A 25,132-nucleotide genomic window follows, 5' to 3' on the forward strand; every position below is an offset into this window, starting at 1 on the left:
CACACACACACACACACACACACACACACACACACACACACACACACCAGCTCTGATTTTATGGCAACACCGGCTTCTGTGAGTCAGACCTCCCCTCGTTATTTTGCTTCCTCCTGTCCTGCACATTTTTCAATTCATAAACTTTTTCACCGCACAAGTTGTGTGTGATGACGCTGCATTCTGAGCCTCCTGTGGTCAGGGCACTGTAAGCTCTATTTCCAGCCCTTGTCAGCCCTCGTTAGCTAAGTTGAAAATGGTCAGGCAGTTCTCTGTTAGAACTCACGCTTTTAAACGCTGGGCCTCAAGGCATCTACTTGTAATCCCAGCAGTGGGGGAGGCAGAGATAGGTACATCCCTGGAGCATGATGGCCAGCCAGCCTAGCCCACTTGGAATGTCCAAGCCATTCAGAGACCCCCTTTCAAAAACAAAAAATGACTGTTGCTTGCAGAACCACACCGGAGTTGCCGTCTCATCTCCACTTGTGTGTACACACACAGATGGAGGCACACATACACTAAGAAAGCCTGGTTAATAAAATATGTAAGGTTTTCTTTTTAAAGTGGTTTATAAGACATGAAAAGATATTTTGAGATATTATCTCTGGAGCAAATTTAGCAAGTAAGAATTTCAGTGGATAATTAATTATCAAAAAATAAATAAATAAACAAACAAAAAAAGCCAGACTACAGATGTCAGGAAAACATAGCCTGGTACCAGCTCAATAGTACGGAGATCCTGTGGGTGTGTAGATAACCAGTATGTACTCATTTGAAGGTCTTGTTCCTACTTATTTTACCTGCCAACTTGGGAAATCCAATGACTTCACTCTAGCCTGGCGCTGGCAGGACCTTTTGGTGTCTCCAGAATGACCATCCTCCATTCAAGTGAAGTGTTTAAAAAGGGTGGGTGGAGCTGGGACAGGAGGGAGAGCCATACCTCCTAACCTTCTGCACCCTCAGCACCTCCTGTCACTTAGCACCCAAGGTCAACAGTAAATTGTCTTTAGTAAAGAGATTGGAACCCAGCGGTCCTGGTTCCTTGGTCTATGCTCTTTGCCTTCTTTGGACTCTGTGTGCAATACAGCTCTTCAAAGGGGACCCCTGGCAAGGTTGGGAATCCTAAGCACAGCTTGCCCTATCACGAACCGCCTACCATTACCGTTTGATAATGTTAAGGAGGTTGCGGGAGGGCCAGCATATCTGTGACAGACTCAAAGGCCAATCCAGCTCTGCTCTCTTTGAATCCAGAGACTGTAGACTAGACCATAAACCATATTGCACAGACAAAGGAGATTTTTTTATTCTGTAAGTAAATATACACACACATATGACTGACATTTCACATTTAATGGGATCACTTACATGAAAATCCAAATTTCCAGCTTCTCTCACAATAATCCAGACTCCTCTCGCAACCCTGAGATCACAGTTCTCAGACACTTCCGGCAATCTCAAGACCACAGGTCTGCACTGCAGTGGTCGCCCATGGGTGAGGAGCATTCGCCCTGCCTACATTCTGCTTGGCCACCCACTTTGTCTCCTTTGTGTTCCCTGCCAACCCAGGCGTCCCCAGGTTTCAATCCACCCAAGAGGTGGAAGTACACTGTGTCAGCAGAGTGCCAGGATGAAGCGCGGCGGGCCAGGGCTTGCCAGAATTTCTGAATAGCCATGCACAAAGAGACCCGAGAAATATAGAGTCTGGGACTCCCCAAACTGAACAAGGGCACCCTAGGAACAGCCAGGAATGCTGCATGACTCATCCTGTGAGGTTCCTCTCAAGAGTTAAGCCGGCCTCCAAATTCACTTTGGTTTTAAAGCAGTAGCAGTTGGGTTCGGGCATCTGAAGATGACTCAGAAGGGCATGTTGAAGCAGAAGCAGTTCACCAGACTCCTAAGTGTTGTTCTAATTCAGCCACATCCAAGCGGGTATGGCATGGCCGGACATTATAGCCACATACAGACAGAGAAGGGCCAATAGGAAGAAGTTCTTTTTCTGCTGTGAGAGGAAGATGGCAAAAATGAATTGAGGATAGGCTTGATAGTCTTCTGGGCTGTGGGCAGTGTCCTGGCAGAGGGGTATGAAGCATTGGTGTTGGGATGGTCGAGGACAGCCCAGTTCAGAAAAACCTGGAGTTCAACACAAGGGAAGATCTGTCCTCCCCTCTAACTCAGCTGCCTCCATTCTGCTTAACAGTAACAATGACGTAATGATCATCTGTTATGTAGCACAGCGATGTAATAAGTGGGTTGTTAGGAATATTGTTATTTCCTCCGTGCGTGAGCATCCAGTACTTGTGAACATCCATCTTCTTTTCTCTAGCATGTTTCAGACCGCAAGCTAAGACTTTAAAGGGTGGCCTGTTACTTAAGTGGGTGCCATAACTCTACAGGGCAGATTGTGCTAATCCAGCTCATCCAATGAGGAGATTGAGGATCAGGGAATGTGAATAATTTCTCCGGAGTGACACTGGCTGGGTCAAGGGAAATCTTCTGATGCTTAGCTTCATTTCTTCACAAAACCTAAGCCAGTGTACTTTACTGCTCCACCGCAATAACATAGCTAAAAATTATGGATGATGCACCATAATGCTGAAACTATATAAACCAGTAAATACACCAGTGAGGCCAGGGGTCCATTCTCATTGTGGAGAATGGCGCAGGAACCGGTTTTTCTCTTTGAAAAGTTGATCAGTACGGTCATCAGATCTACATTTAAACCCAGCTTAATCCATTTAAACCATCCCGTATAGGCCCACAGAGCTGCCCCAGGGTTGAGCATGGGGCTGATAGGTACTGTCAACCAGCTGGGAGCCAGTCCACTGTCACCAAACTAGACAAAAGCGGTTCAGTCCTCACTGGACAATGAGGACAGCCATACATATCCCTTAGAGCCTTTGTGTAGATTAAAGATGGCACTAGCATGTGCCTAGCAAATAGCAGGAGGAACTCCTGGTAACTGAAATCAGTGGATGCTTTGCCCTGCTTCGCAGCCACACATAGTAGGGAATCAGCTAAAGTCCAAGGCACCAAGTTGGGTGAAATGAACAAACTAAACGGGGAACCGCCACATTGCAATTCCTTTACCAAATGAGTTGTGTTGTGGCCCACAACACACTTAAGGTTGTGGCTCTCTTAGTAGGTTAAAGGTTGAACAAGGCGTTGGCCCATTTTGCACATCACCCCTGATTTTCTATTGCTCCAGCTAGATGCTGTTCCCCCTTTCCCCACTTACTCTCAATAATGGACAGAATCAGAGCTGCGGTGAAAATTGGTGTGTTCTAAAGGATGAGATTCGTTTTCATTTGTTTGCAAAATGCTTCGCCTGGGTTTCTCTGGGGCTTCACATTTGCCTTTCCAGTCCTGAAATCAGTGTTTACTCATGACATAGTTTTGAATTTAGAGCTGTCATTACTTAATGGAACTCTTAAAAATATCCCTGAATATGATTTTTTTGACACTATGCTGCAAATTGTCTTGTACCCAGATGATCAGGATTAAATTGCATTTCGTGAATTCCATTCAGCCCTCAGCATACTCAGCATACCTCAGCATACCTCAGCATACTCAGCATACCTCAGGACAGGTACTGGCTGCTCTCTAAGCACTCTTGCGGCTTGTAACTCACCCCTCTTCCAGAGTCCCCCAGACTCTACATTTGATGACGGTCAAATGTTTAAAATAACTAGGTTTTAAGAATGGCGGCTTAAGAAAAAAGTAAAAATTAATTGAAAGTCTAAAATAAGTTTTACTTTTAAGTAACCAACATTTTTAGTCTTTAAAGAATCTACAGTCTGGGGTAGCTTATGATTTCCTTTCCCTGTTAAGTAAAAGCAGGTCATTTGAAAATGCACTGGTGTGTATTCCTGGGTAAAGAAGATCTGCCGAGACAGCTGAACTATTCTTCACTAACAAAGGGTTTTGGTGCAAATCTTCCTATTAACGCTGTTTTTGGTGATCAGCACTTGGGTGGGTTTGGGCTTCTTTTCAAGTTTTGCACTGTTGTTGTCTCCGCTGTTTAAAAATTTGTAGAGCTAGGCATGGCAGTGCGTATGTGTAATCTGAAAACTCAGAAAGGTGACGCAAGAACAGGAGTTCAAGTCCGTCCTGGGTTCCATAGTGAGTTCCAGCCAACTTGATCTGCTTAGGAAAGCCCCCCACCCGGCGGGGGGGGGGGGAAGAATCCAATCCCAAAATTTAGAATTCAAGAGATTTTGCAAAATAATATATTTTCAACCTTCATTGACTATCTGAAGTCATGACAGCATGGCACACTCATGTCTACAGTCCTGTCCAGCCACTCTGTCCTCTAGACCTTCCTATGAAGGAAATACCAAAACACTTGTGGGACCACAATATCCGTGGGTTGTACATGGTAGCTACAAGCCAGGCGTAGCCACACCTGAGCACATGTACCTGGGAATGAATTATTTCATTGTGTATCCTTTCAACTGATGGAAATTGCAGTCTCCACACTTAGCACCTAATGGGACAATGCCTGCTGAGGGCTGACTGCAAGTCTGCAGCTGTTCAGATGGCCATGCCCCTGTGGACTGTTCCAGAGTTCTTTCCAGGCCAGACTCTCCCTGGCCATCTCTGTGTATTAAACAGCATTTTCTAATAGTAAACCCACGCCTGTATTATCCTCTCTGCTTTGCCCTTTCTCTACCTTAATTTAAACATTAGATCTTGTACCCACAAGAGACCCATTTTCAAAAACCCTGGATCATGATAGTTATAGGTGCATCCCACCAAAGTCAGACCTGTGTGAGAATTAGTTCCACTGGTCAGTGTTCACCCCTCTCAGTCTTGTGAGTGACTTCTGTTTGCTGGGCACTCAACTGAGTGGCAAACTCACTCCCTTGTCTGGCCCCATCTGTCTCCGAACGTGAACCCGAAAAAGAGCATCCAACTAGGGAAAGAAGCCTTCTGACCACACAGACGCTGAAGCAGGCAGCTATCTGCATAAAGCAAGAAAGGAAGCCTCGTTTGTAACCGTTGTCACATGCCAAGTTCCAGGGACTGGAAGTGACTTGCAGAGTCTATTCCAGGTGTCCTGCCCTGGTGCACAGCTGGGAAATCACGTTCGCTTGCAGTTGTGTTTTTGAAAGCCATTCACAATCCAGCAATGCCATTTTAGAATAAGCACCCACCATGCTGGAATTAGAGAACTAAAGGGCTGGAGAGACCCTGGAGGGTGAGCCCTCACTTCATTTTAAAAGAAAAAAAGAAATCCCTCTAGAAAGGTTAAGTGCAGTGTCTGTAGCTTTAGGAAAATTTCGTGGCAAAACCAGGCCAGAAAACAATCCTTTTGGCTCTTTATCCAGTGCTTTTTATTGCCGTCTGCTTCTCTGTATTACCAGACAGGAAACAAAAATTAGTGAAGCCAGACTCTGTGTCCTGTCTGCACCATCATCCCTTGATCCCTGGGCTTGCCAGAGGGAACATTTTGCATTCTGCATAAGGACAACACCATGCCTTCTGAGGCCCTTCCAGGCATATGGCTATTGCTTCGGAAACGGCCACCCCAGAGTCTCTGCCTCGTTAGAGGATAGCCTGGGAGAGGATACAATACCAGTTCGTCATTCCTCAGCTACCAGTGGTGACTGGAGGCTCAATTAGTGAAGCCTGGCACCCCCTACTTGTTTCGTGAGCCCAGGTAAGCCAAGGTGTGAATTGAACCCACCTCTCTGACAGACTCCTTCCCCATTGCTGATATCAGAGATCTCTTTGGATCTCAGCCTGAGAACAAAGCCACAGGCATGCTGTGTAGCTTCTCTGAAGTGACTCCACTACAAACTGTGTGCAGGCAGTGACTGCGTAGCCGAAGAACTGATGAATGGAATTCTTAGACAGGCAGGGACACACCTGCTGGGAGAAGCAGTCTTCCTCCAAGAACAGAAAACTGTGGGGATATTTGTCACTAAGGAATAGCCATGGATTTGAGGACACCATTTCATCAGTCTGGATTTTAAAGACAGGGAATCTGAGTAGTAGGAGTGCAGGGAATGTCTCTCAGAGGACAGCTGCCCTTAAGGAGATGACATACAAAAGAAAATTTTAACCACAGCTCATGTGTTGCCATCAGGAGACAGATATTCTTAGTATGTGTACGCACACGTGTGTGTGTGTGTGTGTGTGTGTGTGTGTGTGTGTGTGTGTCCTAATTCAAATGGTTCGTTGTTATATTCAGAGCACAAAACCTGGTCCCTGAGAACCAAATCCACCTCCCAGGTTTTTGGTTTATGTCTGGATTTTGTTTCTCATGGTGAGTGGTGCCAATCTGAAGAATCCAGATTTCTTGTGAAAATCTCACATGATTCACACTTCCCTTTTAAATAAATAAATGAAAGGAAATCCTGGGAACACTGCCCCTACACCCCAGCTTAGCATGAATTCTGGAAATTCAAAGTGACAATCCATTTAGGAAGGCTGCGTTTACTGCAGTCCCTGTGCAGCCCACTCGTGTAGATAATTGAGTTGTCCCCTCGAATAGCACAGAAGGCTGTTCAATGTGGACATTTATTTGTATCAAAAGATGCCCCAAACACCACCCTTCTTATTTTTAAACAAACTACCCATTGGGTAGTTTACTGAGTCTTCCTACGTGCCGAACATGCAACCAGGCCCTACATATATAATGGAACACCAAACAGTCTTTCTGGGGTTGCAGGGATGGTTCAGCAGTTAAGAGCACTGGCTGTTCTTCTAGAAGGCCCAGGTTCAATTCCCAGCACCCACATAAAATTGGTGCCTGTAACTTTGGTTCCAGGAGGTCTGGTACCCTCTTCTGTCCTCTGTAGATACCAGGCTCATACAAAATTCCTCACACACATGTGTTTACACACACACACACACACACACACACACACACACACACACATATATATATATGCATGCAAAATATTCATATACATAAAAGTAGGTAAGTCTTTTAAAAAAAGAAACCTAAAAGTCTTGCTGTCTTCATCAAGACAGCACATCCCATTCTTGAGCGCTTACTACTCCCTCCTTCCTTTCTTACTAGGCTAGACACCAAGCACAGCTGAGATTTTAAGATATTATCTACATCTTCTTTTCCTGGCTGCTCATCTATAGAAGCTGCAGGTCACTCCTCCAGCTGTGGCCCACTACAGACACCTTAGGATAGCGGCAGTTGCCGCACTCCTAAATAGAGCAGGACTGCAGGCCAGATTCCATGCTACAGACAGTGAAAGAGAAGAGAAAGGCCACTGCTTCCTCATCCACTTTGCATCCTATGGAATATCGGTTAACCAAGTTGGAAAGTGGTTGCAGCATTCTGAACGAGGGCTAGTGTCCATGGTTAGCTCCCTGGAATGAGTTCTTTAATCATGCACTCACCAAAAAACACCTACAAAACTAGGTATCAGGCCGAGCAATGGCAGCACGTGGGGGTTTGTCTTTCTCTTTGGCTTTTCCACTTTCTACACTTTTTGAAGCATCTTCTCTCTCTCTCTCTCAACACTGAGTCTCTGCTGAGTGGACGGAGATGAATTTTCTGCCTGTCAGAATGCGAATCCATAATGAAGGAAGAACCAAAGACAAGCCCTTTTGTTAAAGAATCCGCATCATCAAAGACGCAAATTGGCAGCTGATTGTTTTTATTTATTTCTGTAGGTTTTACATGACACCTGGAGACCATTTAAAATGTTACTTGGCGGTGCGCGCTGTGTGTTTAAAAATAACACTCGCCCAGTGCCAAATCACTTTAGAGTCGGGTACAAATATTGAGACAAAAACCCCAGCTGTTATTGCTTTGGCTGCTAATTTGAGGTGTCAGATGAGAGCCCGGCTGCTGTACGTCAGTGAATAAGGCCCCTTGTGAGATCATTATGTTTTCTAACAGTTGAGAGTAATGGTCTAATCAGTGCAGCATCAGTTGTTTTCATTATATGCCCACACAATGGTTATGAGCTTTAATTTAAATGGTCCGCAGGGAGATCAGGGAACGTGCTATTACGCGGCACCCAGGATCGCTGAGAGCAGGTAGTGGAGGTATGGTGGCTTCCTGTCATCCTTCTCCTGCCTCATCTGACCTCAGAGACCTATGTCTCGCTCCGATAGGAGAAAGATTAGCTTAGGTTGAGAAGCTTTTGGTTCTGTGGTGTATTTGTAAACTCCCATTCAGTCCGTACAACACCAAGGGCCATGATGACTTTTGGCAACATTTTCACCTATTGAACAAGCCTTTCCCTTAAAAGGCATTGAGACATAATCATCTTCTCTTTCATGTAGCCTCTGCAGCTCCCCCACACTGGTGTAGTTAAACTCTTCCTCTTCATAGAACAGGAACAGGGCTGTTACCTTTGAGCCACCTCAGCAGTGAGCCTGATCCCTGACATATCAGCCCCAGGGAAGCGAGTCCAGCACAAATCAACATGACCCACCTCCGCCATGTAATGTTGACCACCACAGACCCTGATAACACACCTGGCTGTGAACATAGTCTCGGCAGCACTATAGTGTATGATCTGGGCACAGGTCTTGCTTGAGGTGACAAATGAGCTTGGATTTCAGAGGATTAGGAGAAATAAATGAGATACTATGTGCACAGTGCCCAGGCCATTCGGACAGAGTGTCAGCATCGCTAGTGCTATTGTGACAATCTACCATTGTGGTCATCTTCACAGGCAAGACTAGGCAACCCTGCCTCAAAGCACTGTTCTCTGCAGACAAGCTGAGCTCAGCAGCAGAAATTAGGGATCCCATGAGAGAACATGTAACATTCTGTTGAGATGTTCTCAAATGGTGCACCACCATATCTTCCTTGTTCCTGATTTCTAGGGTTTTCCAGAGCATCTGCACAAGTCCGAGTAGTACAGAGAGCTAGGGTGGAAGGCAAGTCCCACCTCACTATAAGAGAGACAGTAGAAAGAGCTTCATCCACAAAGACTGGGAGCTGGGGGGGGGTGCTGAGATAGCCACAGTCCAGGGGAGACTTATTTAGGGGTGTCTGTCTCAAGTTCAGTGGTCCCACAGGACATCAGTGTGTCAGAATCAGCGGAGACAAGCCACAAACATGCTTGCTCATAAGAGCTGAATGAGGAAACGCTTACTTCAAAATAACATTTGGAGGATCTTGATGAGTGTGAGGACTTGGTCACCAGCCACAGGTTCTGATTCCTGGTGCATGATAGTTGCCAGCCAGTTTTGCGTGACATATGAGCCAGAGAAGAGAACCAGCAATTTAGGAACAGCCCTAAAGACTTGAGTTTCGTTCCCTATGCCTTCCCTGAGCCAAGCAAGAGGGAGGGGAAGCTGTGGGCTCCCAGCCCCTCCTCTTGAAGGTCACAGGCTGCCAGAACCCCCGCTGTGCTTTGCATTCCCCATGCCAGCAGTTTAGATGTTTCCCACAGGGTCTAGCCCTGGTGTTTACACTCAGCTGATCTTCAGAAAATGGTTCTGTATCCTATGAATCCAACAGAAGCACTGTTGGAGGTAGTCCTAGCTTTCAGGCATGGAGCATTGGTCATGTCCAGACACACTTTATATATAAAAGATATCCCATCACCGTGGCTGCTGACGATTCACCAAGGGGGTCATCAAGGAAGAAGCTACCTCACTTATCTGGGCTTAGGGAGAAGGAAGCCTGCTCAGAAGCAGGGAATGAATGGACCAGTCTACCAAGCTACCAAGCCAGTCCATTAGAGTCTGGCTGTCTGGGGGTGGGGACGGGAGGGAGACAGGGGTATGTATTGAGGGGGTTCTCAGTACCCAGGAAAAGTTGGCCCAGTGGGAAGCTGCAATTGCACTCACTACAGATGCCTGCTTCTGCAATTATGTGATACATGCACACAGATAATATTGTTGCATTAGAGCCAATTACATGGTGTTATGGACACACAACATGCAGATTACACCCAGAGCCAAGAAAGCTCAGAGTGATAAAGCGATGGCCTAATCAGAGGAGACAGAGGGAAATGTCAGCCTTATTAAGGTTGCCAGGGTGGACTGGATGTAGCTGGTTGGAGCTCCTTAGATCAAAGATGGCTATCTTGAATGACGCAAGAGAGAACCACACACGCATTAGTACCCAACAGAGACCAGTAGAGAGCTGAAGGCAGACACCACACCAGAGCTCTCCAGTGGTGAGTAGAGCCCTCCGCTTCTGATTGCAACGCCATGCCTGTCATAAAAGAGGTCTTCAGTCCTGGAGCAGCAAATAGACATCCTGTGTACTGCCCTGTGTACTCACAGGCAGAAGGGTCTCAGCTCCACTCTATGTTTCAGTGGTTTTCATATGTGAGGTTAGCTGAGTGTGGGTGTCACACACCCATAATCCCAGCTACTTGGGAGACTGAGGCAGGAGCATTGCAAATTCAAGGGCAGCCTGGGCAACTTGATGAGACCCTGTCTCAAAATTTAAAATAATAACAAAGGACTAGGAAGTGTCTTGTTTTCTTGTATTCCTGAAACCCTATATCTGAGCCCCAATATGAGGGGAGGAAAAAAAGAAGTGAGCTTGCGTGAGGATCCTTTGGAGGGTTTCTTAAAGTGTGCAGCACAGGGTCTCACCCCAAGGTTTGTACTCAGACGGTCTGAGTGGACCGAGAAGCGTGGCTGACATTCTTGAGTGATGGCACAGATCTTGGAGCTCTGGGAATCACTGCCCATATCCAATCCCTAGCCAGCCCATTGGGGATCTCTTATATTGGCCCTGGTCCCCACACAACGTTACAATATAGGAACACAAGGTCATTTTCCAGGGTGGGAGTATGGGGTGCTGCCTAGGAGTTTAACTGTCTGTTTTTGGATCAGTTAATCACCACTGTTGGGTTCCTAAAATAATTTGGGCCTCTGTTTCTTTTTACATTCTAAATGCCTTTGACCCAATCCCCTCATTTTACTGAAGCAGTTCCGATTTACCAGAATTTATTCCCTGGTAGACACAGGATCAGAATGGCAGAGCCTGATAGTAAATACTTTTAGGCTTCATGGGTCACATGTCTGTATCGTAACTCCTCAGCCATTATCACACAAAAGCAGTCACCGACAGCACAAAAATAAATGAGTGAAACTGTTGACAAAAGCAAGCTTATGGGATGGGATCTGGCCTGTTTCCAGAATCTGGGGCTCACTGCCATGCACACTGGTCCCTTGTAAATACATTGTTATGGGGGAACCCCTGTCTTGCCACAGTACCCTAGCATCTGACTTCGAACCTGCAGGGCACGTAGAGATAGTAAAGCTGCTAATCCTTTGTGGCTTGAAAAAATTAACTATTTTTATTCACGCATTTCTGTGTGTGTGGATTATTTTGATTGTGCATTCCTGGCACTGACAGCAGCCAGAAGAGTGTGTCAGGTCCCCTGGAACTGGAGTCACAGACAGCAGAAAACCTCAGGTAGGCGCTGGGGAAGCAGCCAGTGCTCTCCACCACTGAGCAAGCTTTCCAGCCCCTGGAATAAGAAAGTTAATAGGCCCTTTCTAATGCCCGGAGTCATGGGATCCATAGGCAAGTGTGGCACTGGTCACTTTTTATTTGATAGCTGTGCTCTGAGTCTGACAGAGCCTAAGGGCCAATGGACTAGAATTTGGGTCAACTTGCTTCAGCACTGAAGGGAAGTATTTGTAAGAACTTAATACGAGAGGTGCAGGAAAGAAGCAGACTGTCATTGTGAGGAAGGGAGATGTTTCCCATAGGGTTCAGGTTGGAGTGTCCTTTTGGAATCAAGTGTCCTTCCGGGTTGTTGAAAATGGGGGAGGCCAGATAAGTCCTGAAATTTACAGAATCTTATCTGAAAAGATGGGCTGGTAGATAAGAGCAGTGGCTGCTCTTCCCAAGGGTCTGGGTTTGATTCCCAGTACCTATATGGTGGCTCACAATTAGCTCTAACCAGGGAATCCCACATCTTCTTTTAGTCTCCACAGGCACCAGGCATGAAAATGATGTAGATTGTTACATGTAGGCAAAACACCCATACACATCATACACATAAAACAGAAATTAACAAAATAAATTTAACCCCAGATTTGAGCTTGAAAGCTAAAGAAAAGTGCTGCATTAACAGTATTTACTTAAGGAAAAACAAAAACAAAAACTTCCAATCTTATCTACATAGTTTGGGAGAAGAACTTTTTTCTCCACATAGCTTCAGAAGAGCAAAATGAGGCCGCTGAAGGCAGACTCAGAACCAGCATGGCTTCTCAAGGGAATGGAGGTAAATACATGAGGTTGACAAGGTCATCGCAGCACAGAGCAGGCCAACAAACTGTGGGGAAGTGAGAACAGGGGCACTGGCAGAGAGAGCCTTTTGTTTTCTTCTGCTAAGGCTTATAAAACACGAGGTGACAGGAGACTTATGCAGATTTCCTAGCTTTGGGTCCAGAGTAGATGTGAGGACAGATAAGGACTGTGCTGCAGTGGCCAGCTTGCCTAAAAGCAAAGGGCAGCGGCTGAGTCGGGGAAATGAGACAGGAAGAAAGAACAGCCAGTCTAGAATTCACTGGCAGCTAGTGTGCTGCCCACACAGGACCCTCAGCCTCTCCTAAAATGGGGGTAATCGTCCTGACCTCAGAATGCTAGCTGTGTCAAAATGAGATTCCGTGACACCATAGTAAAAAGGACTAACCAAAGCCACAGTGGCAACAGTGACAGTTCTGAACATCACCCCATACTGAGTGATTTACATACCTTGCTTCAAGAGGTTAGATAACAGCCTCCCAAAGATCCCAACAGCCTCATCTCAGAAATCTGTGGGTGTTGCATTAAATGGTCAAAGGGGCCGTTTGAAAATTAAAGATCGTGTCAGCAGAGATTCTATAAGTGTAATCACTAGATTCCTTAAGTGAGGGCTAGACCATCATCGTAAGGTCCTAGGAGGGTGAAGTGACTTGAGGACAGGGTCATGGACCAAGAAATGTAGACACTCCCTTCAAGCTACAATAGGGAGAAAACAAAACTCTGCCGGCAAAGACTCCTGGGAAATGCACTCGCATGGACCCACTTTAGATTTAAGATCTTCAAACTGTAGGAAAATAAACTCAAGTCACCAAAGCCAGGGTCATCTTTACAGCAGCAACAGGAAGCCTATACACCCCTCATGCCTGAAATCAAACTTGCTTGGGGTTCAAGTCTTAACACTACCACTTGCTTCACAGGGTAGTGAGAGGGATGGGTGTGTCTTCTAGGCATCACTCTCAGGTTCTCACGATCGCAAGGTAAACGCTTTCCACCCCTCAGTGAGAGGAATCTAATGGTAGGATATAGAGCCATAGCCCAGAGCCTACCTCCATGTAAGGAGCTCATGATTAATGTCGGGGATTGGTGCCATTTCACTTAATCATTGCCTGCGCTCTGTGAAATCATTGTTATTACCCCTATGTTGCAAAGGAGAAAGGTAATGAAATTCAGAAAGTTACCCATGGTGACGTAGGCTATAAACGGCAGAGCCAGACTCTAACAAGGGCCATGTTCACCAGCTCTGCCCCTCTGCACTGGGAACCTCATGCCAACTCTCCTATTGAATGCCAGCTGCTTAGGCAGGACCTAAGAGCCAGACAGAGTGTGGCATTCCCTCCCTGGGCCAAAGCTGCCAAGACCAGAAATCAAAAGAATCTGTGTTTCTTAGCAAAATAGGAACCACGGCTCCCGGCAATCAGCGTCTAAGAGGTTAGCAACCTTCTGACATCCCCGGGCCAGCCAGCCTCAAGCAGCAAATCATGAAAGTGTGAATACTGTGTTTAGTCATTCAGGCTCTGGAATAATTGCTATTATCGTAAATGTTTTATAGCTCTCATTACGGTTCGCATTTAAATATCAGTGTAGTAATACGTTAATAAGTCATTGCTGCTGGGCTACTGCTGGATACAGTTCCAGCCGAAGCCTGAGTCTAGCTGCCCTGTATCTGCAGCCAAGCGAGGGCTGGCTGTGAACTCCACCTGATGGTGACTGGCTGGGACTGTTGAGCCTCCCTGCACTTTGCCTTTGACTGATGAAGAAGATGCTCAGAGTTTTGTTTGGTAGCAATTCAACAAACCTAACACAGGCAGGCCAGGTGGCTTTTCTCCTTTGCTGTAGCTGCTAACCTCTGTCGGTAGGTTCTGAACTGCTTGCTCCCTCCCTGACTTTGTTCGTTGTATGCATTACCTTGCACGTGATGCTGTGCTCCACCAAATGTAGAGGCTGAAATTCTCTAAAGTGATTGGAAAAAGTGACAGCCCGGATTCTGCCCTGGAGACTTACTCTCCTGATCCGGAAGAGAATGGTAGCACAGCCTAATGGGGGCGATGACTTCTTTAGTGTTGCCTGACACAATACCCCAAAGGCTTCCTCGATAGACAAGCAGGCAGACATGAAAACAAGCTGCAGGGGAGAGCTACCCAAAACCACCAGGAAGTTTCTATTTCTGAACTGGTGGAGCAGTGTGGGCACACAAACACGTGTGGTTGTAAGTGGCTGTGTGCATCTCTACTGGATGCCTAGCATGGTGCCAGACTTGTAGTACATCTTCAGAGAATGCCAGAGGGTAGGGAGACAAGAACTAGCCTCTCTTCTCCTGTGCGCCCCTACCCCGATCTTCCTCCTATTGGCCAAGCAAGTCATGGAGAGGCCAGAGCATTTGAGGAGTGGATTTGAGTAGCTCATGTGATCACTGGAACCCTGTTTGGTGCTAAGGTCGAAAGGGCTGGAGAAGTCATCTGCAGGGCCCCTAGGGTTGGAGCATGGGGTGACAAGTGTTTGAATGAAGCACCCTTTTTCTCTGGAAGGTTGAAGGGAGTAGAATATTCCGGGATAGGATCAGATTCTCTCCAAGACAGTCAGTAAATTGATGATCTCTGTTTACCAAAAGCAGACTACATGCCCTGAGCCTGTAGCTCGCAGAGAAAGCGCCTTAAGAAGGTAATAATATATTTACCACGAGCCCACAGCACAGACCTCCTGACTAGCAATGGCCCCTTCTTGAGCCGGTGAAGACCAATGGTGGCTTAGAGGAGAGTGAGAGAAGCTGAGTTGATGAGAAGAACGTGGGAGCTGGTATGTCTCTGGAAAAATCAGAGGGGAAAAAAAAAGGTCCAGGAACAAGTGGGCAGCATGAAGCATAACCAAAGGCAGATCCAGTTCTTGCTCTTTGGAATGCAAAGCAAAGCAGGGGTGGGTCAGAACCAGAGAGCCAGGCCTGACCTTCTAATATATTGCCACATCTCATTGACCTGAACTGCAGAACTTCTGCAAAGAGATTTCCCTCACTACCACATTCCCCTGGGCTTCATAATGGGTCTTTTTAGTGGGTAAAATGAGGCAGTACTTTCCTAGATCCTGTTTTCAATTCGTCAGCAGCTTCATTTCTATAGGTCCGCTTGTACAGCTCATGCTTTTCCCTGTCAGAGGGGCTAATTGGTACTAACACTGCCCCACGGGAACTCCATCTACAGTCAAGGAGAACACCGGAAGGGGGAGAGATAGTACCTCTTGAGATAAATTAAGATACTCTTGAAGGGCCAGAAGATGCCTGGAAAATACCGATTAACCTATCGAGGTAGCAACATGTACAAGGCACTGTGTATGGTAAACAAAACAAGGAGAGAGAGAGGACTCGGTCAGATTCCCACCTGCAGAGCTGAGTGTCAGTGGCAAAGCTGGAAAGTTGCCTTTCTTGGCTGTAGCTCAGCCTCTTCATCTTTAACAAGAGCTAACAACATCTCCTTTGGGGGTTCCACACTACCAATCAAAAGGAGCAGATCTCCCCTCTTCCTAAAAGAGAACGGTAGCGTGTAACTGACTTCTCCCTGTAAGAATTAAAGAGGCTAGGACTGGAGGAATGGCTCAGCCATCCTTTCTATGTATTTCTCTTGACGAGAACCCAAGTGTCTTTCACAGCACCCATGCCAGGCAGCTGCAAGGGTATCTGATGCCTCTGACATATGTGAGCACCAGCACTCACGTGCACACACCCACACACATATGCAGACACATGAATCAAATAAAAGAATCAAAGATGCTGCAGTGAGGAACTCAACACACAGCAAGATTAAGTCAGGGATTTTTTTTGTTCACAGAGGGTGGAGGAACCTCCATGAACAACAGGACTGTGGAGTCCCCCATCATCTGGAGAGTTTCCGCTTGTCTCTGGACACCTGGCCGCTCTGGTTCTCACTTGTTTGACCTTTTTTCTTTTTTTACAGCCACATCCGTTGCTCCCCCATACCCATGAACATGTCAGTGCTCCTCATTCATAATTTTCTTTTCCCTCTGTCTCTGCAGCACCCTCAACAATAACAACATCAGCCGCATCCTGGTCACCAGCTTCAACCACATGCCAAAGATCCGGACTCTGTGAGTAAAGGCTGTTCCCTCCCCACTTACCTCCTCCCTTAAGCAGACCCAGGTGCTGCTCTCTCTGTTTGGGAAACCTACTGGGCTGTGAATGGGCACACAGTTCCCGTATCCAAAGCCATAAAGCAAGTGGGGACTTGGTGCATGAAGGAAGTGCAGGGCAGGATCATAGTGCATCCGTGACTTCTAGATGCTGTTCTGTGCCAGGGGAAGCTCATTTCTTATCACCCTAAACTATGGGAAATCTTCCTGCAATGTGCTTTGTTGTGTTTGATGGAAATTGTTTTAGTTTTATGTTGCCAAAGAACACAGAAAACTTAGTTGGTGAGACCCCTGTTGACTTCCTTTATGCCATTGACAGTTCCATCACGTGAGGAGGAGAAGTCTCTGTTCTTTCTCTGTCTCTCCAAGGTGTCACCTGCTATATGCTCCTGCTTTCTGGGCAACATTCAGATATTAGACTACATTAACTTGGTGCTTTATCTTTTAACACTTTGGGTAAGCTTAAGCCTTCAAGTTGGGTTCTCCAGAAGCAAGCCCATGACCCTCACTATATGGGGTGAAGAGCACATGAAACTAAACACATGCAGAGCACCTGTATGGCATTATATATTATCATCACACAACAGATGCCATTATGTATTTGCACCACACCATTATCTAGAAGTCTGGACTGGCCATTGCAAGCACATCTATGCTCCTTAGGCAACATGAAATCCAAGAGAACGGAAAATCCTTTAAGCAGTACTTCTCAGACCAGCAGTTCAGAACCATCTGGATCTTTTCCAAAGACTAACTCTCAGGCCCCCTCTCAGGTCTATGGGGTGGAGCTCTTTTGGGGTCTTGCCCACAAATCTGTTGGCAATGAGCCTTCATGCCCTTATTGTTTGAAAGGCACTGCATTCCTGAGAGAATGAGCTTACCTCCAGGTGAGAGTAAAACAAAAGCCAAGGATGAGATTACAAGGAAACAATACGATAATAATCCAGTAAGAAGAAATAATAAGATAGTAACAATAAGAGGAAGAAAGCACAGCAGTTTAGAGCGGACTGACCTGGGTTTACATACAGGTTTCACCGTTAAGGACATATCTTCATCTTCATCTTTCTGTGGGTCAGGGATTTAATAATACATGTTTAGGCTGGAGGCACTGTGACGTGATGTGCAAAATGCTCATTGCAGTGTGCACACAGTAGCATTGGTTATTATCAATAATGACCAGCCCAGACCCCAGTCTCCATATCTGCTGCCCAGATTCTTGTCGGGTACCCTCAGATGGCAACCCACATGGGGAAAATACATCATTTTTCTCTCTCTCTGGAAATAGTAGAATTTTAAGGATGGGCCATTTGGTCGTCTGAGCACCCAGCAAACTACAGTCAAGCTGAGGAAGCATGAAACCCAGGTTCCAAAACAGGAAATGGGCCTCGGGATGCTGGGTCTGCTCTCCCAAAGGAGTGGGTATCCAGAAGTTCTCACTGTAGAACACAGCCTTGCAGGTGACACTTCCTCTGTGACAGGCTTCCCTCTGTGTCTTTTTCAGTCTAAAAACAACAGTGGCAGAGCAAGGGTAGGTCCACAGGAGCTGGGGAAGGTGGCTAGACTGAGCTCCTGGGTGCCTGCTGAGGTGTGTTGAGGAGGGGGAGCGAATAAGGGGTTTTATCTCATTTCTGTTGTGATTTTTTTTTCTCTATGGTCCCAAATATCCATCTGATGAGTTCAGATCAATCAATCAATCTCTTCTGTTCTCTTTGCTCTCCGCCTGCTGCCATTTTCTCTTTAGTTTAATTCAGAGATGGCTCTGTACAGAACTCCCTGGGGACGAACTGACTAATCCCCCTTCACTGTAATTAAAGCATTGGGGGTGGGTGACTGGTGTTGGAGAAGGAGGGAGGAGGAGAGAGGAAGGAAGTCGTAAATGGGATTTCCAAAGGAAAGCTTTTCAGTGGAATTTAGAAAGCCACATTTTTATGGAAAACGAGCACTGACCCTCTCTAAAAGGATTTGCTGGAAATTTAATTTGGCATCTGTGTCTAAAAGGCACCTTTTGTAAATTGGCATTTGTATTCCTTCGCCTTCTGCTCCACAGAGGTGGTCTCATCCGCATGGAATATGTTCTCAAAAGATCACAGTACAGCATGCAGGGACCCCCAGCCACCTGGCTTCTTTTACAGCTGCATACGGGCAGGGCCACAGTTTGGAAAGATACTGAAGCCCACACTTTTCTCAGACTCAGGATAACAGCACATGTTTCTTCCAGAGCCCTAGCATGTGCCAGGCCTTGTGTGAGTTCCTTCAACCCACAGAACAGCCCTTCCCATTTTACAGCTGGTAGCACTGAGGCCTGGAATGAAATCACTGCCCTGAAACCAAAGTCAGAAAGCAAGAACCAATGTCAGCATTATGTAATTTGACATCAGTGTGAGAGTTCACACCACCTAGATGGATGAAAAACAGAAGAACATAGGGCTAGGCAAACAGGGCAAGGGGAGACCAGAGCTTCCACGTGGTTCAGAAACCCTAACGTCATCACGATCCCAACTTAAAATTGTGGGATGCAGTTGAATAATTCCTCTTCTCACTCAGAGGATTTTAACGAGTCTTAGCAATTTCCATGCCAAATTTCACACTGCTCATGATTATTTTTAAAAACTGTACTTGGTAAGCCAATGTGAGGGTACACATCTGCTTGGCAATTCTGGTGCTCCTGGGGCAAGATGGCAGGCAGAGATAGGAGAACCCCTAGCAGCAAGAGCCAGCTATCCTGGCATACACAGTGGCAGGCAATAAAGAGAACTCTGTCACAGACACGATGGAAGGCAAGGACTGACACCTCAGGTTGTCCTCTGGCCTCCGAGTGTGTTCAGTGGCATATGCACATGCCCATATTCACACACTCACATACAAGCACACCATACTGTACATTCGTGCATCGCACAAGCAGTTGCATGTAGAAGCAAAAAATGTACTTAGCATCTGGACCACGGTTGCTCCATTTTATCTTCCAAGCATGGTGAGAAAAGGTGGCTTTAAAGACTTTGTCTAGCTTGACCCTGCCATCATTTCTGAGCGATAATATTCCTAGCAGAGGATGCTGAGCCTGTCCCTTGCCCCGGGCTTTCTGATTGAGGTTCCATGTGGCTTCTGTATCAGTTGAGGTCACTACTTTTCTATGACCCCGCCTTGGAAGAGATGATCAGAGGGATAGAAACATCTATAACAAGACTAAGAGTGACAATTTGGGACTGGCCAGCTAGAGCTGAGAAAGAACTCACCTAACACCATTTTCCAGAGGGAAGCCTCCAACTTTTTGGTTAACCCAGAAAAGAAGCATCTTACTAGGGCCCTTTCTTGCCCTATGCCTCATTCTTGTCCTGTTAAACTCACCCTCAATTGGATCAGATGGGAGTGTGTTCTGATTTAGCCAGCTACGGGACCCACAGTCAAAGTCATCCCTGTTGTTATAACATCATTACATAATTACCAATCAGGGCACACAAAAGGCAAGCTGATTAACTGGCTAAGTCTCCTGGCACAAAAGAGAATCCCACCCCCTCAGCCTACCATACACCGCAACCTGCCCTGGGCTTCTCCTGTCCCTCACAGAATCACTATGATATTTGCCCAGGCACTTTTTTTTATCTGATAGGGACTGATAGAGAATTCCTTCATCCTCTCCCTGCTGTTTAGGAAATGATAAGCGGTCTTCCCTTTTGCTCTGGGCACAAAATAGCCATGCTCATTAGCAAGCAGAGGCCTTGTCTACCCTCTTCCAATTGAGGTCTTTCGCACTTGACCACAGTGCCCTTCCCAACTGTTCTATGGTACTCAGAATCCAGGCTAAGAGGAGGCCATGCTTGCATTAGCTCAGAAGCTATAGACTTGGAAAGGGAAATGGGTTAGGACCTTACAGCTCCTATGTGTCTAGGGCTTCAGAGCTTCTGAAGGTGTGTCTGACTTACTCTGAAATACAAGAAGTACTTAATATCTACAGACATTTTTAGCAAAAAAAAAAAAAAGTTTTACATTTTATGAGGTTTGGGGTTCGCTTAATCCACTTGAAATGATGAGATCTGAAGCCCCAGTGGACTTGGCCTGCTGGAGTTCTGTGCCCATTGGTGACAGACGGCCCAGCCAGCACACAGCCTGAGTTAGCTGCAGTTGGCTAGTGTTTGCCAGTGTTGACCTTGCGCTAAGCAGGATGTGGTCAAGGGCCCTTCAGTTCTCTCATTATAGTGCAGACAGAATCCAAGCCACTCCTCTAGACTGCTCTCGACAGTCCCAAGATAACAGCTGGCTGATTAGCGTTTCCAGGATCACCCGTTTGAAATTTACAGTGAAACCAGAGTTTCGAGCTACTAAGGCTCACACACCACCAATTCTAACAACTGTAGGGAATATGGAAGTTAGAAAAGCTGGCAAAAAAAAAAAAAGTCTTTAAGGAGGACTCCCTAGAAGCTCCTGAGTTTGCCTGCCTCTCCACTCATAGGAGAAACTCAAATCACTTAAACCAAACAGGATTCCCCTCAGAAATGAAAAACAGGCTGGTCTGTCTAGGGACTCTTACTCACTCGAGCAAGAAACGAATCAGTAATCATGGCTCCCACTAAAGAACTGTAGTCTAGAAGTGGTTAGGAAATCTTTTGGAGGCATCAAGATCAGTCAGAGTAGGCAACCATCAGGTAAAATAGAACTTGACAAAGAGAAGACAGGCATTATGGAGAGAGTGTAAAGAGTTGCAGGAGCTCGCTCAGAACAACACCGTATTTAACAGGAGAGTTGAGAGAGGGTCCGTCCTCCAGAAAGCACTTCTCTCTCTGCCTCCTCACCCTGCCTCATGTTCACAGTTGGCACTGGCTTAGAGTTCCCCACATGTCATGCTGTGTGGTCAGAAAGAACACTCAAGGGGCGATGAAGGAGAGGCAGTGGAGGCTGTAGCAGATCTCAGTCACACAGCGCCACAGACAGGAGAAACAGAGCTCCATCCCTGCCAGCTCTAAGTCCTCCAGTGCAGTGTCTCAAAGTCACCCTGTTGGATCTCTGACTCATCCTAGGATGTGTGATGTAATCCTCTGTCATCACACTGCGGTGATGTCATTATCCCTTTCCTCTCTCTTGATACTTGCCTGCATAGAAAGGAAAAGAGTAGAATACTATTAAGACTCGGAAATTGCTCAGAACCTCCAGGATACCCGTTGACTGTGGCCCATACATGAAGGTATTAGTGGCATGATAATAAAAGGTCAAGGCTGGTTTGTTTTTGTTTGTTTTGTTGGTTGGCTGGTTGGTTGGTTGGGTTTTTTGTTTTGTTTTGTTTGTTGTTGTTGTTTTGCATAGGGGTCAGGAATGATGCCTTAGGCTCACAAAAATTACCGTGCTGGGGACAAGGACAGCAGAGTTCTGGCCCATTCTATTCTCTGTGTAATGGCATCTCTCTCTCTTTCTCTCTCCTTCTCCAAGGCGTCTCCACTCCAACCACCTGTACTGTGATTGTCATTTGGCCTGGCTCTCGGATTGGCTGCGACAGCGGCGGACGATTGGCCAGTTCACCCTCTGCATGGCTCCCGTGCACTTGAGGGGCTTCAACGTGGCAGATGTACAGAAGAAGGAGTATGTGTGTCCAGGTAAGCCAGCAATCCACTGCCCATCAGCCCTGTCGACCAGGATCCTGATCATACCCAGCTCAGACCTTCTGAGAAGGAATCCCATAGTCGGCTAAGGTATGCAGTAAGGAGTTAGAGAGCTTGCATTCTGCAGGAAGTTCAGAGAAAAAAGTTGTTGACATCTGGAACAGAAGATGTTAAAAGACCTCACAGATCACTCTCTGTAGAGCCCCGTAGGCCCCTGATGCGAGGAAACCTCGCATTTGAGGAGCAGCATGTCATCAGAACACAGGTGTAATGGAGGTGTTTTAACAGTGATCCCCCAAAACACAGCTTCTGCCCCCCGCCAAATGCTTGCAGAAATGGGGAGACAGGATGATGCAGATTGCCGGCTAAGCCCACGTAGCTAGAAGTCCTAGCGCTCGCCCTACTGGTGTGTGACTTTGGCAAGTGGCCATTTACCTGAAATGCTAGAAATACAGCTCAGAGAATGAGTGGGAAGATTAGGTAAAATAATGACTATAGAGCACTTCGCATAATACTTGGTAAAAGTGAGATCTGTGAAGTTTGATTATTACAGCTTAGTGGGCCCACAGATTGTGCTGAGCAAACATACGGGTTTGAGCTGTGGGTGACTGAAGTGTGATAGGGGCCCAGATTGCAAACATAGCGCTTGGAACTGAACCACACAGACACGTAACAAGGCAACTCAAATCTACAGGAATAGAAGGTGACTGAGTAACCCAGGATCTTCCCAGAGGGCATAGCTTCTAAACCAGATGCTAAATTTTATTTGTTTCAATTCATCTCTACCAACTCTTTTTATGGCAAAGAGGTAGAGATAAGTCCTGGGATTTGGGGGGAAGGAGAGGAAAGCATACACAGAGTTTCTGTAAGAGTCACATAGGTTTCCAAGAACCGGTCCTGGACTGGTCCAGTGACCTCTGAAATGCTGAGCCTGAGTAGCAGGTGTATACAAGGAGCCCAGATTGCGTTTTTCTCTGTCTTAGCTGTCTACCCACTTTCACTTCTGTTCTGGTTTACTTTCTTCTGCTCTGCTAAAGCATCAAGCAGAAGGAACTCGGAGAAAAGGGGTTTATTTCACAGCTTACAGTCCATCACTGAGGGAAGTCAGGACAGGAACCCAAGGCAGGAACTGAAGCAGAGGCCCTCAAGGAATGCTGCTTACTGGCTTACTCCCCCTTGCTTGCTCAGTCTGTTTCCTTGTACAACCAAGGACCACCTGCCTATCAACCATTAATCAAGAAAATGTCCTATGGACTTTCTTATAGGCCAATCCGACGAAGGCAATTTCTCAATTAAGGATCCCTCTTCAAGTTGACAAAACAAACAAACAACAGCAACCAGCATGGCACTGAGGACTGAACAAATTCAATTTGTGTTGCCAGGCCCCAAAATGGCCAAGAGTATAGACTGGGAGTGTGATTCATTCAGTTCTTGAATTCAACGTGCCCCTCCCCTCTCTTCTCTGCCCCCTCCTCATCACATTATTACTTCCATCGCATTGTTTTTTTTCTCCAAAAACATTTTTAACACATCTAGAGTAGCACCTCAATAACTTCCTATAGTCACCCACTTAGAAATCACTTCCCATCAAACACATATAATAAAACCGTTTATCACACAGGCACCAAATTCAAATATAGTGGCTATAATTACAGTAATTATCAGGCAAAGGGTGCAATATCGGCATAAGTGCCAGTGAAAGAAATAATTACAGAGTGCAGGAGCCATCGAGGAGCTACTGAGGAAAACTAATTAGAGAGGATGTAAAAACACTACATGACAGGTGGGTGCTGAGAGGAAAGTGGCATGTGACTTCGAATGCTCCTCTGACGTGAAAACTGCCTCCTGTCAGCACACTGGCCAGACAGTGCTTAGCCAACAGCAATCAGAATCCAAGCCCCATGAGAATAAGGCCGCCCAACCCCAGTCCTAGAAATGCTGGTGCCTGAGCCCTAGCCCTTTGAAAAGCCTATCTAGCAACAATCTCGTTAGCTAACCACTGGGATAGAACATCTTCATTCCCCGCCCTGCTTGAAGCAGCCCAGCCCATTGCTCTCGGTGGTCCTCATTTCTGATGCGGAGCCGGATGTCTTTCGAGGACATGAGAATCTTACCCCCCGCCCAAACTCTAGACATCAATATGCTATGAATCTCACCCTCTCACTGGTAGTACCAACTTAGGGCAGTAATATAGAGGGACTCCCTTTTTGTGCAAAGGCTTCTTTCAGTGATTTGTCAGACACCCAAGGAAGGGTTAAAGTGTAGACTGTTCTGCAGGGTACTTCAGAAAAGTTAAATTTAATTGCAGTGTTTGGAGATCTGGTGAGCCCCTGTGAGAAATGGAGTTGAGATATGAGAGCTGCAAACCCTACGTGTCGCCTCCTCTGTGATATAAGCGGTTTATGAGACGACGAGGAGGGATGCTAGAGTAAACAGTGTAGGACCAGGCAATTAAGACAGCAGTGACCGGTCTGGGAGGCCCTGAGAAGAAGGGCATAGAGAAGAGCTGTCCTAGGTCCTTCCTGCCTTCCTGCACACTTGTGCAGGCCCACCCACCTCAGGCCAGAGCCTAGCAAGGCGTCTGAGTGAGGTTGTCTGATGCAGACCTGGCTGGGATTGTCTAAAGCTGCCCAAACACAAACCTAAGTGAGAAGGGACCTCACTGAGGGACCAGAACTTCCGAAAGAGGCGGATCATCACTGAGAAACAACAGGTGCGTGCATGGAGCACCAGTCAAGTTTCCCCTGCCATCCCCAGAGGTCCCTGTCAAAGCTGCAAGAGAAAAAAACTCCCTGACTCTTCAGTTTGGAGTTTGGAGCTCCCCAAACGCAGCTCCAGAGATAACAAAGACCTTATCTTAACTCAAATGGGAGGCCCTGCCTACCCAAGTCCCTGACAGCGCCCTTGAATTAAATCCAGCCTTCCTGAGCCAGGCCTCCCATCACCCCCAAGAAGCCATGGAGATGGGCACATTATCTCTTTAGCTAAGCAGAGCTCTGCCAGCAACGCACTTAGCAAAATGCATCTCCTGTCAGTTGTACCCTTCCAGTCTAAGACGTTTATTTCCTCCCTTTGGGGAAGCAATTGAGAATTTTTTTTTTTTAGCTGGGGAGGGGGAGGTCATTCATGCATCTCTATTTCATCTTTTATCAGAGTCTCTTCTATGTGGTACAGCCTGCCTACAGGGCTTCCTTCAGTGACTACTGAA

At 46.5% G+C, this 25,132-nt stretch overlaps 1 protein-coding gene across 1 annotated transcript in view; it reads left to right on the top strand.

Moving 5' to 3' along the window:
- Positions 1-25,132, top strand: part of Slit3 (slit guidance ligand 3) — a 591,521-nt gene that overhangs the window by 431,780 nt on the left and 134,609 nt on the right. The window contains exons 7-8 of the mRNA XM_055604618.1: positions 16,223-16,294; positions 21,755-21,918. Coding sequence (XP_055460593.1) covers positions 16,223-16,294; positions 21,755-21,918 — 236 coding nt within the window. The remainder of the gene's footprint in view (positions 1-16,222; positions 16,295-21,754; positions 21,919-25,132) is intronic.

This window comes from Psammomys obesus, unplaced genomic scaffold (assembly GCF_907164565.1).
Source record: "Psammomys obesus unplaced genomic scaffold, mPsaObe1.curated_primary_1811, whole genome shotgun sequence".
NCBI lineage: Eukaryota > Metazoa > Chordata > Mammalia > Rodentia > Muridae > Psammomys > Psammomys obesus.